Here is a 15,626-nt window from a genome sequence, read left to right on the forward strand (position 1 = left end):
CGCATTAGTTTCGCTTCCCCACCGGCCATTTTTAAAAAGACCCGAAGGAGCTCAGTGCCTTCTTGAATTATGCAGAAACGGGCAGCGTGGAGGTCATGTCATTTTGTTGGAAAGGGGAGAAATTGTGCTTTACAATGGTATTGACATTACAGTTGATCTGGAAGTATTACGTTTTTGGGGCGCTAAAATAAGGTCAATTGTACGGACCAAGTTGAGATTACGTTACCTATATGTACTCTGGTTTTCCCCCGAGCCTTATCATTTAGTTGCTTGGCTAAACCATTTTTTTTGGCACCTGTATTCGCAACCGGTGGGGCTGGACGCTTGCCTAAGATATCCGCCATTGTTGCTTGTGCTCAGAAGAGGAGGACCACGCCTCCGAGTGACGATGCTCAGAGAGATGGTACAAACCCTCCAATTCGAAAACAAGAGCCGTACCAACTTTTGTTAACCAATCGGAAAACTGAAAATCTTAATACAGTTTTGTAAGGGCCCAGAGAATTTAATATAATTACACTATTACTGCAGGTATATTATAGGCAGTTTATGACATTATAATGCAACACAAATTCTACATAATGCTCCTTTAATGTACTCTAATGTTATGCTAGGAATAGGTTGGTCATAATATGTTCAGACTGTACATACAGGTAACTGCCAAAATAAATAAACTGTTGAGTAAATTAGGGATACAAAGTATATTAAAAGCAGGTGCTTCCACACAGGTGTGGTTCCTGAGTTAATTAAGCAATTAACATCCCATCATGCTTAGGGTCATGTATATAGATTCCCAGTTGCCCATTTTTTGGGGCTACCAAAGAATAAGAGATCTCAGTGACTTTGAAACAGGGGTCTAAAAGGAGAATATGGGGTTTAAAGTGTGTGTGTGTGTGTGTGTGTGTGTGTGTGTGTGTGTGTGTGTGTGTGTGTGTGTGTGTGTGTGTGTGTGTGTGTGTGTGTGTGTCTGTGTGTGTTTGTTTGTGTGTGTGTGTCTCAGTGTCTCAGTCACCAGATCTCAACCCAATTGAACACTTTATCTCAACCCAATTGAATACTTTTTGGCAGTTACCTGTATATATACATAATGAAAGGAGGGCGGGGGTAAACAGACAGGGGTACGGTGAATCTCACCTGTTTTACCAGTGTTCTTCATTGAGGTCTTGTTGGAGGACTCTGCCTCAAATCCATCCAGAGTGAGCTCCTGATACTCTATGGACACCTTTGTGTCCTGGTCTACGATGTTGATTGGTGACTGGTTCCTCTGTCTGCATTCTGGGTAGGCTGCTGACCAGCCCTCCTCTGGCCCGTACGTACCTAGACCAGAAGAAAGAAACAAAATAATATATTTACTATATATACAAAAGTATGTGGACACCCCTTCAAATTAGTGGATTTCAGCAACACCAGTTGCTGACAGGTGTATAAAATCGAGCACACAGCCATGCAATCTCAATAGACAAACATTGGCAGTAGAATGGCCTTACTGAAGAGCTCAGTGACTTTAAACGTGGCACAGTCATAGGATGCCTTTCGAACAAGTCAGTTTGTCAAATTTCTGCCCTGCTACAGCTGCCCCGGTCAACTGTAACTGCTGTTATTGTGAAGTGGAAACGTCTAGGAGCAACAATTGCTCAGCCACGAAGTGATAGGCCACACATGCTCACAGAACGGGACCGCCGAGTGCTCAAGTGCGTAGCACTTAAAAATCATCTGTCCTCGGTTGCAACACACGACCGAGTTCTAAACTGACTCTGGAAGAAACGTCAGCACAAGAACTGTTGATGAAATGGGTTTCCATGCCCGAGAAGTCACACACAAGCCTAAGATCACCATGTGCAATGCCAATGGTCGGCTGGAGTGGAGTAAAGCTCGCCGCCATTGGACTCTGGAGCAGTGGAAACGCTTTCCTTGCAGTGATGAATCACGCTTCACCATCTGGTAGTCCGACGGATGAATCTGGGTTTGGTGGATGCCAGGAGAACGCTACCTGACATATTGCATAGTGCCAACTGTAAAGTTTGGTGGATGAGGAATAATGGTCTGGGATTGTTTTCATGAATTGGGCTAGGCCCCTTAGTTCCAGTGAAGGGAAATCTTAACGCTACAGCATACAATGACATTCTAGACAATTCTGTGCTTCCAACTTTGTGGCAACAGTTTGGGGAAGACCCTCTCCTGTTTCAGCATGACAATGCCCCAGTGCACAAAGCGAGTTCCATAAAGAAATGGTTTGTCGAGATCAGTGTGGAAGAACTTGACTGGCATGTACAGAGCCCTAACCTCAACCCCATTGAACACCTTTGGGATGAATTGGAACGCCAACTGCGAGCCAGGCCGAGTTGCACCCCCCCACCCTCACCCCCCTTTTTGCCCTCAGAACAACCTCAATTTGTCAGGGCACGGACTACAAGGTGTCGAAAGCGTTCCACAGGGATGCTGGCCCATGTTGACTCCAATGCTTCCCACAGTCAAGTTGGTTGGATGTCCTTTGGGTGGTGGACCCTTCTCGATACACAGGGGAAACTGTTGAGCGTGAAAAACCCAGCAGCGTTTCAGTTCTTGACACATTCAAACGTGTGCCTGTGGTAGTTATCATAAAGTAAACAAAGCTATACCTCCTAACAAATGGAGAGATGAAGGCAGTGTTCTCAGAGATGAAACCCCAAACTCTTAGCTGAGTGGCAGGTCCCAAGGCGAGACCAGACACCTCCATATAGAACAGAGTGAAGAGAGGGAGAGGAGCAGGCCGGATGTCATCATTCCGCTGCCACCTCCCTCAGATAAAACAAACAGAGGACAGAAAGTGAGGGAGGGAAAGAGGGACAGGACAGGGTCAATGCCATGGAAACAGTGGAGGATGGATAATATAGATAGTCCCGATCCTCTACCCACAGCAGGCATGGTCTCCTCACTGTGGGGTCACAGTAAGTTTTCCATAGCCAGCCAACCATAAAACACCAGTCCAGCCAAGTGAAATCAAGTGATTCCTTAGTATCCAGTGAAGGGGAATTAATTTGGTTGCGGATAACACACTATAAAAACACATTCAACAAAGGCATACATATCCAGTGTATACAACAGCACCCTGGCCCATACCCATAAACATTCTACTAAATTTATTTTAAATTCAGAACAACTTTAGATATCAGTAACTACATAATATTAGTGTACATAATAATTGGAAGCATGAGCAAAATATCAGCGTTATCACGATGAGAAACAACATCTCTCTCTGTTCCTATCTCTAAACACAAACTCAGATTGCATGGGATGTCTAGTTTCATTTATTATACAAGGAACTTAAAAATCAATCATTTAACCTTATACAATGATTACAACTGCACAACACACTGTATGTAGCATTTGATTTAAAACGGGCATACAGTACAGTATCTTATCATACTCTTATCTCCAATAGATATGCTTCATTGAGTCCTAACCTTGAGTACTATTGACTTTCCCCTGCAGTATGTCCTCCTGTCCTCTCTCTACAGCAGTGGTAGGCAATTAGATTTAGCCGTGGGCTGATTTTTGTCAGACTGGATGGTCGGGGGCCGGAACATTTACACTGCAAAATGACCACAACTAAGCCCAAAAAGAGATTGTATTTGAAAATAACAATCATGTCATACCTTGAGACACGGTCACGTCTTTTTTTTTATTAGTGGGAATACTTGGGAAAAGATTTCCTAAATTAAACTCATTTTAGCAAAATTCTTGGTGATTTTACAGTCTTTTTTTAACCCCCCCCCAAAATGTTTAAAAAGTAAACATGAAAAAAAATGGTGGGTCACAAAAAAAAGAATCACTTGCCAACCCCTTCTCTACAGTGAAGGCCTTGGCTGCCCTCTGTCCTAAGGATGGAAGAAAGGAAGAGGCAGGGCCCACTCCCTCTCACTCTGCCCACTCCTACTACCACCTATATCCGCATCATAAACACTCGGGCTAAAGTGCACCCCTAATTGAAAGCATCATCTGGGCTACCGGGGTTCTAAAATGAATTTGTCTATGATTACTCATGCCCTGCGTGCGTCCGGAGCGTTTGGTAATGTCTATTTCATTGAATTAGGAAGTATCCTCTTCTCCTGTCCCCTATCCTAGCCTTGGGGTGTATTGATTTGAGAGGTCTGGGTTTCATATAGGAGAGCGCAGGGTATGGATCCAGGCAGCCGCGGCCTGGTAATGAATGCAGTGGAGAGCTGGTATGAAGCCATTAGTCATTGCTTTAATGCGGCTAGGAACTAAAACCATCAGCATGCCATCAGGTGTCACATCAACATTGCGTTACCCTCTGACCCCCGCCTCCCAGAGATGAATCGCGTACAATGTCCCTCTTTTCACTTAAAGCTGCAACATGTAACTTTTTGGGCTACCCGACCAAATTCACATAGAAATGAGAGTTATAGATCTGTCATTCTCCTTGAAAGCAAGTCTAAGAAATGGTCGATCTGTTCTATGTGTATTATTTCTATGCTTCCTGTTCTTAGGTTTTGGCTTCAAACAGCTGAAAATACAATCTTTTTGGTTTTGGAAAATATATTTCACAGAGGTTTAGATAGTACTAAACTATACTTGCTTGTTTTGTCACAAACTGAAATTAGGCAAACTATTAGAATGTTAGCAAACAGGAAATGGATGAGCGATTTCTGCATAGTGCACCTTAAAATGTTCTCTAACTGGACTTCAATGTGGTTTGTACTCTACTTATATCTCTCTGGGGACAGTTAAGCCTTGTAGTTTATGTTATAGACAAAGGAATGGATTGAGAATCACAGAAAAAAAATGTGTAGGCTTGTGAGAGATAGGAGGCCAATATATCTGATGAACTATAGTCACCAGAAGAGAGAGAGGATGGAGGGATGAAGGAAAAAACAGAGAAGGCCACCTGAATGAGAAGAGGGCCATATTGGCACTAGAAGAGTGAATTTCTCTGTTTCCTATAAATATGAACACTGTATATCACACTCACAGTGGAGGGGTAATACATACTGATCTCCCTGACAACCAGGCACAAGGCAGAAACATAATCAGAAAAAAAAGTGGCTTGCGACATGCATAATCATATATTCAGGTCAACAGGGAGAGGGTTTTAGATTTCCAGTGTTTCATTCATTTTTCATTGCCATTTGTCTGTGATTCTCTGGAGAGCATGCACATTTTATTTCAGCGAATTATGAATACCATAAATACACCTTTATGGTGCTTTCACCCTCCAGGGACTTGAGGGTTTTCAGTCAATTAAGAGCGATTTCTTCAACAGCCTCAGCGCTCGCGACCTTGCTCATTTCATATTGAAAAACTGCCATATTCCAATTGTCTGCATAAACAAAACCATAATTGTGTGAGGCTGCTTAAAGAGCACAATTATGAAACGTTTGCCCAAAGACAGCATTGTTACACAAAAGCAAACACACCTTAGGGGGAATTTGCCTTTGGAAAAAATATGCCATTCTCCAAGGAACAGAACAAAGCACAAAAGGATGTTATGCAGAAAAGGCATTTTGTAGCAATAACATTGGAGCACAAGGCGCCACACTTCAAACTCCCACCCGTTTTTCCAGGACCTATTTCAGGAAGCTCTATGGTCCTCTCTTAGAGCCGTGATTCCATCAAGATTAGTGGGAAATGGCAGAAATCAATGCTATGAGAAGTCTGCTGGTATTTTAGTGATCTCTGCCTTGCCAGGAAAGGCCCAATTGAGTCAGTCAAGGTATTATATGTAATCTCCCAGTGCAGCCAGCACGAGAGAAGCCCCTCTCAAATCCTCTACACCTGGAGGACAGAGGAAAATACACAGCCTACTGCACCCTCTCCAACAACACCTATTACAATGGCTACCACTGTAACCAATTACACAAGGTACATTTGAACTGGGATGGGGATGTGGCAGAGACATTTTTGAGAGAGAGAGAGAGAGAGAGAGAGAGAGAGAGAGAGAGAGAGAGAGAGAGAAAAATACAGTGGGAAGAAAAAGTATGTGAACCCTTTAGAATTATCTGGATTTCTGCATAAATTGGTCAGAAAATGTGATCTGATCTTCATCTAAGTCACAACAATAGACACATACAGTCTTCTTAAACTAATAACACACAAGCAATTATTATTTTCTTGTCTTTATTGAACACACCGTGTAAACATTCACAGTGCAGGTTGGGAAAAGTATGTGAACCCTTGGATTTAATAACTGGTTGACCCTCCTTTGGCAGCAATAACCTCAACCAAATGTTTTCTGTAGTTGAGGATCAGACCTGCACAACGGTCAGGAGGAATTTTGGACCATTCCTCTTTGCAAAACTCTTTCAGTTCCCCTATTGATGTCTGGTGTGAACCACTCTCTTGAGGTCGTGCCACAGCATCTCAGGCGGGTTGAGGTCAGGACTGTCTGGGTCACTCCAGAAGGTGTATTTTCTTCTGTTCAAGCCATTCTGTTGTTGATTTACTTCTGTCTTTTGGGTTGTTGTCTTGTTGCATCACCTAACTTTTGTTGAGCTTCAGTTGGCGGACAGATAGCCTTACATTCTCCTGCAAAATGTCTTGATAAACTTGGGAATTCATTTTTCCATCAATGATAGCAAGCTATCCAGGCCCTGAGGCAGCAAAGCAGCCCCAAACCATCATGCTCCCTCCACCATACTTTACAGTTGGGATGAGGTTTTGATGTTGGTGTGCTGTGCCTTTTTTTCTCCAGACATAGTGTTGTGTGTTCCTTCCAAACAACACAACTTTAGTTTCATCTGTCCACAGAATATTTTGCCAGTAGCGCTGTGGAATATCCAGGTGCTCTTTTTGTGAACTTCAGACGTGCAGCAATGTATTTTTTTTGGACAGCAGTGGTTTAGTGTTTTACGTATCGTAGACTTGTCAACAGAGATGTTAGTATCTTCCAGAGATTTATGTAAGTCTTTAACTGACACTCTAGGATTCATCTTAACCTCATTGAGCATTCTGTGCTGTGCTCTTGCAGTCATCTTTGCAGGACGGCCACTCCTAGGGAGAGTAGAAACAGTGCTGAAATTTCTCCATTTATAGACAATTTGTCTTACCGTGGACTGACTTTTAGAGATACTTTTGTAACCCTTTCCAGCTTTATGCAAGGCAACAATTCTTAATCTTAGGTCTTCTGAGATCGCTTTTGTTCGAGGCATGGTTCACATCAGGCAATGCTTCTTGTGAATAGCAAACTCAAATGTTGTGAGTGTTTTTTATTGGGCAGGGCAGCTCTAACCAACATCTCCAATCTTGTCTCATTGATTGGACTCCAGGTTAGCTGACTCCTGACTCCAATTAGCTTTTGGAGAAGTCATTAGCCTAGGGGTTCACATACTTTTTCCAACCTACACTGTGAATGTTTAAATGATGTATTCAATATAGACAAGAAAAATACAATAATTTGTGTGTTATTAGTTTAAGCACACTGTGTTTGTCTATTGTTGTGACTTTTGTTGCCCAATTCTTCTTGTTCCCAAGCACTAAGGAACTCAGTGATGTACTGTAATGTAGATAGATATAGGGTACACTGTGACCCAAAAGAGCCACTGCTGCCCCAATGAAGGAGAGGTGGAGAATGTTGTTGTCAGTGGTGGCATTAGAGGTTGTTGTTGTTATTGGATTGGGTTAATGTAGTTCGTAAAACATGCCTTGTGGCCATAAAATTCACTATCACATAGGTGTCAAGAAGACCTGACATTTCCCAGCTTTCTGGAATGAGGCTTTAATAAGCTAGTGAAGGGAATTACAGCAGCAGACAATGATTAGGTGATGACAATGAAAGAAAACAGGACTGTGTATAAGTGAGTCAACTGGGAAATTAACAACACAATGTTGACAACCCCAAAAAACATGCTCTGGAATTTCTAAATCATTCTGTTAATGCAGTGCCGGGGAAATACTTATAACGTCAACAGATGACGTGCAGGCGGCTGCATACCCCTTTCTCACCACCATGCCTCTCAACCTCCATTACACATCTCAGAGCAAACTATCATTATCATTGACGGATGTCCTTGGGTTATTAAATTCACATTATGCATTTACAATGGGAGTCATATATTGAGGAATAAAACGTAGGCGAATCGGCTAAAGCTATTTCCCTAGACGGCCTAAACAGCCCTCATACATCCCTCTAGCTGCTCACACACACTGACTCCTCTCACCTTGGGTACAGGGACTATTCCCAGACAGTGGGATGTGTTAGTCAGACCCGTGGACATATGGGGGGAAAACGGGATGTCTGCTGGGCTGTCCCGCCACTCAGCCTTAATTAGAGATGTCGTGTGTGTGTGTGTGTGTGTGTGTGTGTGTGTGTGTGCGCGTGTGTGTGTGTGTGGAGAGCGGCGCAGCATCCACAGTGCTAGCGGATCCCTGACAGGCCCCTTAAGCATGTGAGGATGCTGTCACAGTCTATTCCACAGCTGTCCCCTGCTCTGCTTCGCATCAAACATCCTTATGGCCCCAATACACACACTATAACGTACGGTACACATCCTCACACATACCCAAACACAAAACCCAATACACCGTATACCCCAGAATACAGCCACACATGAATAAACACAGACTTATAGAGTGTGCAGAGAGACAATACAAACTGATTTCACACTTCCCCCACTCATTCTCACTACTCCATCAATACACACGTTAATCCTATCTGACCATTCAACCGAGCATGAACAGATTGAAAAACAGTCACACAGAAAGATACTCCCACAAAAAATGGACTAAAACAAACACGCATACACCGATTCCATAGGAAAATATCACACTTCCCTCACACAATGCTATTTTCACCCCATCCAGCCCCATCCAGCCCAACCAATAATGTAATTTGGGAGTGGATATACTGTATGTCTCTCTGGGAAAAAACTGAGTAACACACACTGAGGCCAAATTAAGGAAAGGAAACACAGAACTAGTTTCACTCATCTCCACTACACTACTGTCTACTAAACCCTTATCAGCACAGCATGAATAATGATATCACTTCATATTATATATACTGCTCCAAAAAATAAAGGGAACACTTAAACAACACATCCTAGATCTGAATGAAAGAAATAATCTTATTAAATACTTTTTTCTTTACATAGTTGAATGTGCTGACAACAAAATCACACAAAAATAATCAATGGAAATCCAATTTATCAACCCATGGAGGTCTGGATTTGGAGTCACACTCAAAATTAAAGTGGAAAACCACACTACAGGCTGATCCAACTTTGATGTAATGTCCTTAAAACAAGTCAAAATGATGCTCAGTAGTGTGTGTGGCCTCCACGTGCCTGTATGACCTCCCTACAATGCCTGGGCATGCTCCTGATGAGGTGGCGGATGGTCTCCTGAGGGATCTCCTCCCAGACCTGGACTAAAGCATCCGCCAACTCCTGGACAGTCTGTGGTGCAACGTGGCGTTGTCGGATGGAGCGAGACATGATGTCCCAGATGTGCTCAATTGGATTCAGGTCTGGGGAACAGGCGGGCCAGTCCATAGCATCAATGCCTTCCTCTTGCAGGAACTGCTGACACACTCCAGCCACATGAGGTCTAGCATTGTCCTGCATTAGGAGGAACCCAGGGCCAACAGCACCAGCATATGGTCTCACAAGGGGTCTGAGGATCTCATCTCGGTACCTAATGGCAGTCAGGCTACCTCTGGCGAGCACATGGAGGGCTGTGCGGCCCCCCAAAGAAATGCCACCCCACACCATGACTGACCCACCGCCAAACCGGTCATGCTGGAGGATGTTGCAGGCAGCAGAACGTTCTCCACGGCGTCTCCAGACTCTGTCACGTCTGTCACGTGCTCAGTGTGAACCTGCTTTCATCTGTGAAGAGCACAGGGCGCCAGTGGCGAATTTGCCAATCTTGGTGTTCTCTGGCAAATGCCAAACGTCCTGCACGGTGTTGGGCTGTAAGCACAACCCCCACCTGTGGAAGTCGGGCCCTCATACCACCCTCATGGAGTCTGTTTCTGACCGTTTGAGCAGACACATGCACATTTGTGGCCTGCTGGAGGTCATTTTGCAGGGCTCTGGCAGTGCTTCTCCTGCTCCTCCTTGCACAAAGGCGGAGGTAGCGGTCCTGCTGCTGGGTTGTTGCCCTCCTCCACGTCTCCTGATGTACTGGCCTGTCTCCTGGTAGCGCCTCCATGCTCTGGACACTACGCTGACAGACACAGCAAACCTTCTTGCCACAGCTCGCATTGATGTGCCATCCTGGATGAGCTGCACTACCTGAGCCACTTGTGTGGGTTGTAGACTCCGTCTCATGCTACCACTAGAGTGAAAGCACCACCAGCATTTAAAAGTGACCAAAACATCAGCCAGGAAGCATAGGAACTGAGAAGTGGTCTGTGGTCCCCACCTGCAGAACCCCTCCTTTATTGGGGGTGTCTTGCTAATTGCCTATAATTTCCACCTGTTGTCTATTCCATTTGCACAACAGCATGTTAAATTTATTGTCAATCAGTGTTGCTTCCTAAGTGGACAGTTTGATTTCACAGAAGTGTGATTGACTTGGAGTTACATTGTGTTGTTTAAGTGTTCCCTTTATTTTTTTGAGCAGTGTATATTACCAGGCAATCTAAGACAATTGTGCTGAGTAAACAGGAATATAGACTACTAAATGTGCTATTCCAAACAATTCTGAATCGAAGTGAGGGTCTTGCCTTACGCCTCCACCCCTAGAATATCCTCTTTCTCTAGCTCAGCAGTGGGCACAATAGTCAGTGAATGTGAGCAGAATGAGAGCAGCTAGTGACGTTATGCTTGTGTTTCTGTGCTCCTTTCTTCAGTGGCTAGAGTCATTAAGTTGATGTAACATATTCTCCTCCCCGGTAGACTTTGTGCTTTGACTGAGACGAAAGATGCCATTTATCTTCTTAAGCTTCCTGTCATTGCGTTCGAAGCTGTGCTTGTTTCACCATCTCCATATTCCTTCACTTAGAACAACCAGAGATGAAGGCAGCCAAATCAGGCTTGCAAATGAATACATCATTTATTCACAAACCGCTAGGTTCATCTAGTCTTTTTTTAGCTACAATCATGGGCAGTGACGAGTGCCAAGCAAATCACTGTGATAGTGGTGCTAGTGGTTGGTGAAAACAGCAGCAGTGTTGCTGTAGATGTAGACGATGATGATTATGATGATGATGACAACAGTAATGACAATTATGCTGATGACGATGACAGTGAAGGTCACTGTTCGCCTGCCTGGTCTGGCTGATAGAGGACTAACGTGGATTTGTTTTGGGGTTGCTTTTCATAAGCAAATTATATTTTTTTTAATTAGGCATGCTCTCAATGATTGACAGTCCAGGCTTTTAAGTTTTAATTTGTGTGTTGCGATTCTGTTGTTTATTTATGTTCATCCATTTCAAGCTGTTCCATTGCATGCATTTATGAAATATATATCAAGCTAAAATGAAAGTGTGATAACAGGCACAGATTATTTTGGTTTGATTTTACTTGTTACTTGCATTATTGGTCTTGATTTATTTAATTTATTTTGGAGAACCAGCTTTTGCCCCAGTAATGTCTGTAAGTTCTTTAGGCCCATGCCTGATTTAAAGTCCACTGCTTGGCATGGAGGGTCCATGTCTCTTATACGAGATGAACATGAACATCCTTCCTCTCCAGAGCTCCTGCCTGAGAGGGATGATGGGAGAAAGGTCAAAGAGCACAAGGGCACGTTCCTGACATCACACAGCCAGCAGACAGTTAGTGTAGGCCAGCACTCTGGGTACCTGTGATCTGTATTGACCTAGCCCAGCAGTATCTGTTGACCTTCCTGCCTGTCTGACAACACCTGCTCCCAATATATGAGCTCTCTCTCTGTGTGTCTGTGTCTGTGTGTGTGTGTGTGGGGGTGGGTGTCTGTCTCTGTGTGTGTGTGTGTGTGTGTGTGCGCGCGTTTGAGAGACTGCAGCACACGTGTGCATGAAACAGTAGTGATGGTATACATTGTCAAAGAAAAACGGCAAGATTTGCAATTTCCATGGCAACAGATCATAATCATTTGACCTTGCCAGTGGTTGCATTTCTGTTTGCTTTTGTGTTATTATTTCTGAATTGTTCTATTGTCCCATCCTTTTCTTTTCTTGTGATAAATACAATATAATGAAAGACCCTTGAGCGAAGAAGGAAAAATCTAATTCTAGCAATACTTCAAAGAGATTTAACCAAGTAAGAGGAGGGGAAAGAAGCAGGAAGAATCAGAATGGGAGGAGGGACATAAAGATATCCAGCAATAGAGTGCCTGTGGCAAGATCTCATCTTCTGCAACAACAGAAAAAAGGGACAGTTTCCAAGTTCAAAATTATTTCCTCACTGCCACCACAATACCAGAGGATAAGAACATCAAATCACAATTGTGGCTACTAAAATATACTGTAAAGACCTCAGATGAAGACACTGGTTTAACAATTGGTTGTTCTTTGTTGTCATACAGAGTACTAATGCTTTTCTGGTGTGAGTGGACATTGTCAGAGTGGCTGGGTTGTGGAAGACTCATTTATTAGCTTAATTGGCACCTATTGGCATCTATTCATTAGCCCTATAGCCCTTCTTCCTCTCCATCTTGCCTTTAACAAGTTAGGCATTCGCCATGGCAACCACAAATCTCCTGACAACCAGACTCCGCTGTTCTGTTATCCCTGCAACGTGACACTGTGCAATGTGTTACTTTCAGAAGGCTCTCTAAACTCCACACATTCTGTGTGACTCCATATCCCGGAGAGATGGGGCTGACAAAAGGCCCCTTCCCCAATGCAGGGATAAAAGGATACAGGCATTAGATGTAATGGCTCATCTATTATGAAATGACACTCACACCTCTCTCTCTCTCACCTGCTTTCCTCTCAGCCTTCATACTGAGAAGGTCCTCCTAAGCCTCCTCCACACACTGCAACAGCCACCCATCCACGCACACACACAGACCCATTTTCAACCACTGCGGATATCAGTTTTTAATTTGCCTCGTCTCTTCAGATCCCTGTATCTGTTGTCGGATGGAAGGGAAAGGGGGAGGGGGAGGGAGAAGGGGAGTTTAGAGGAGAGGCAGGGTAGTGCAGCAGTCGTGGCTGATTGGCTCCCCTCTGCCTCTTTTATTGGGACTGGTCAAGTTCCCTCCCAGGGGAGCGCTGCTGGCCCTCTCCTAAAGCTGCAGCCCAAAATTACAGCAGACCTTACGGCCTCCACTCTAGACAGACACCCAGACAGACAGACAGACAGTAATACGGGGGATGGTCCCAACTCAGATCCCCATTGATTGAGTGATTTTAATTAAAAGATACAAGCTGCTTTAGATTCCAGAGTCATTCCGTTTCGTCCAGCCTCCCTCCACCTCTGTCTGTAATGCTTTATTTTCTGAGGTGGCCGGCAGTGTTTTTCTGACAGACATGCTGAAAGCAGCCTGTTGTTTTTCTCTCCCCCACTATGCTGTGTTCTGTATTGATGGCACAAATAATACATTCAAGGGCAGCACCTGCCTTCCATCTGCCTGCTAAGGCAGGGGATGATCACGTTAAGCCACAGTTTCTATTACTGCTGTTGTTCTTCGCTCGACGCCATGAAAGTTTTGCGGTTCTGAAAGTCGATCGTCCTCTCCTTTACTATCTGTGACCTCTGTTCGTATGGCACGCTGTGGATGGGTATGTGTGACGGTCCTTGTCCCACATACCTTGGCAGGGCAGGTGGGTTATGAGTCACTGTATTAATTATAGGAACGGGACAGTTCATTAACCACAGCATCATTTCCATATCACAAAGGGATGAGGTCATTATGATATGGCTGACCTGATCTACTCCTGACTCCTATAGGGTATTATATAAATATTATACATTTCATCAAGTAATACAGAAACTGAAGACAGCTGGCATCGTAATGCATCCAAAGACCGCAAATCACCAAGTCGTTTTTTCAACACCAGATCTTTAAGGTTCCTGTGATGTCCACCCCCTACATGTGAAGTCATTCCCTGAGTATCGACGGCTCCTTCGCGGATTTGTTTGGAGGTATGATGGCAGATTGAGAGGTGATGAATGAGCCCAGTGAGACCGCCCCTAAAATGGCCTTTAAACTGCCTTTATTGATTTTCAGTTCCTGGTGAATGGTCTTCTGGGATAACACGACTACTACCTACACGGCTTGATTGATCTCCACCCTCAAACCTCCCATTACAATTATTCCTCAAAAGTGAAAAAATCCTATTACATCAAGCAGACACATGTATAAATGTGATAAAGCTGAACTGTTCTGATGCAATACTCCAGCAACATACAATGGGTTGAGCTGTATTCGCCGTCACGTTGCACATTCACAGCAAAGTAAAGTCTTGAAAGGTTCATGTAATACTTGCCTATAAAACCCATTGTGCCTCTAAACTAATGCTGCAGATGCCTTGTGATGACATATTGCAGTCCTGACAATCTGGCTAACTTCTTCCTAACATCTCTGCTCTTGACAGGTTCCATATTTTATCATCAGCAGATGGCGGATCCTAAGGGAGGATATGAGAGACAGAGAGAGAGAGCAGTTGGCCTCTGAGTAGAAACAGACTTAAGAGAGACACATAACATACAACATCCACTACAGAGGAGCAGGGGGAAATAAATTAGCTTTGCATGTTAACTGTCATTCGTTATTTACTCCTGCCTCTTTGTGCCTGGGAGGGGCAAATATTGTTGTATCAAAGGAATACATGTATCATATTCAATTAACTGTGTTTCTGCAATTCTGGTGGAAAGGATCATTCTTATTTGCTCGTACAGGACACAGAAAGAACCGCCATTGTAGTGCAGTCGCTCCCCTACCCAGAGCCCTGAGCGTAACCCTCCTCTGTGCCATACTTAAAAACTATATCAACACAACGCAGCTTCCTTCCCTTTCTCGGCAACCTTTGGCCTGTCATGCTATACATACCATAAATCAACATGAGCAGCAAACAACATTACAATCATCAAATAATGGATTGCACCTTTCACTGGGGATGCACAATCCATTAAAATTCAATTTAGCCCCACACTTATTTCTCCAAACAAGTAAAAGTGCCAGTCATCATTTTCGGGGGAGCGACTCGGCACTCCTGAGCCTCCAAGATTGATGAGAGGAGAGATTAACACTTCATTGTAAACGCCACTGGAGATACCACGACTGTAATGAGATAAATGTACTGAGGAGAGTCAGAGCACGAGGGAAGGAGAGGAAGAGAGAGAGAGAACAAAAGGCCGGCTGCGGTGTGATCTGTGCTCCAGTGAGGAGGACCTCTGACTGGTGCTGGGCCCGGGGCAAGAGGAGAGGGAGTCAGTAGTAGAGGTAGCACAGAACAGTGCAGGCAGCTCTATCAATCACATTGAAGTCTCAAACACCATTTATCAGCTCCTACATTTCTCCCTCGCACCACAGTTAGTATTGTTCTCAGGTAGCAGCCTCAGCCTCTACGTCTACGGAACCAGCCTAGAGTGACATGTGCCAGACAGACACTGGGCCTAAGCAGAGATCTGGTGAATGCAGTTTTTTATCTTCGCGTTTTTTGTTCTCTCTCTCTTTTCCATGTTTCTTTGTCTCTCTGTCTGTCTGTCTGTCTTTATCCCTGTCTTTGTCTTTTTTTCCCTCTCTCTGTCTGTCTCTCT

At 44.1% G+C, this 15,626-nt stretch overlaps 1 protein-coding gene across 1 annotated transcript in view; it reads right to left on the bottom strand.

Moving 5' to 3' along the window:
- The window catches only part of LOC106583020 (receptor-type tyrosine-protein phosphatase gamma), a 286,004-nt gene that overhangs the window by 101,369 nt on the left and 169,009 nt on the right, over nt 1-15,626 (bottom strand). Inside the window, exon 3 of the mRNA XM_014166758.2 lies at nt 1,132-1,314. Within this exon, the coding sequence (XP_014022233.1) occupies nt 1,132-1,314 (183 nt within the window). The remainder of the gene's footprint in view (nt 1-1,131; nt 1,315-15,626) is intronic.

The sequence above is a fragment of the Salmo salar genome, chromosome ssa22 (assembly GCF_905237065.1).
Source record: "Salmo salar chromosome ssa22, Ssal_v3.1, whole genome shotgun sequence".
In the NCBI taxonomy this organism is placed as follows: Eukaryota; Metazoa; Chordata; class Actinopteri; order Salmoniformes; family Salmonidae; genus Salmo; species Salmo salar.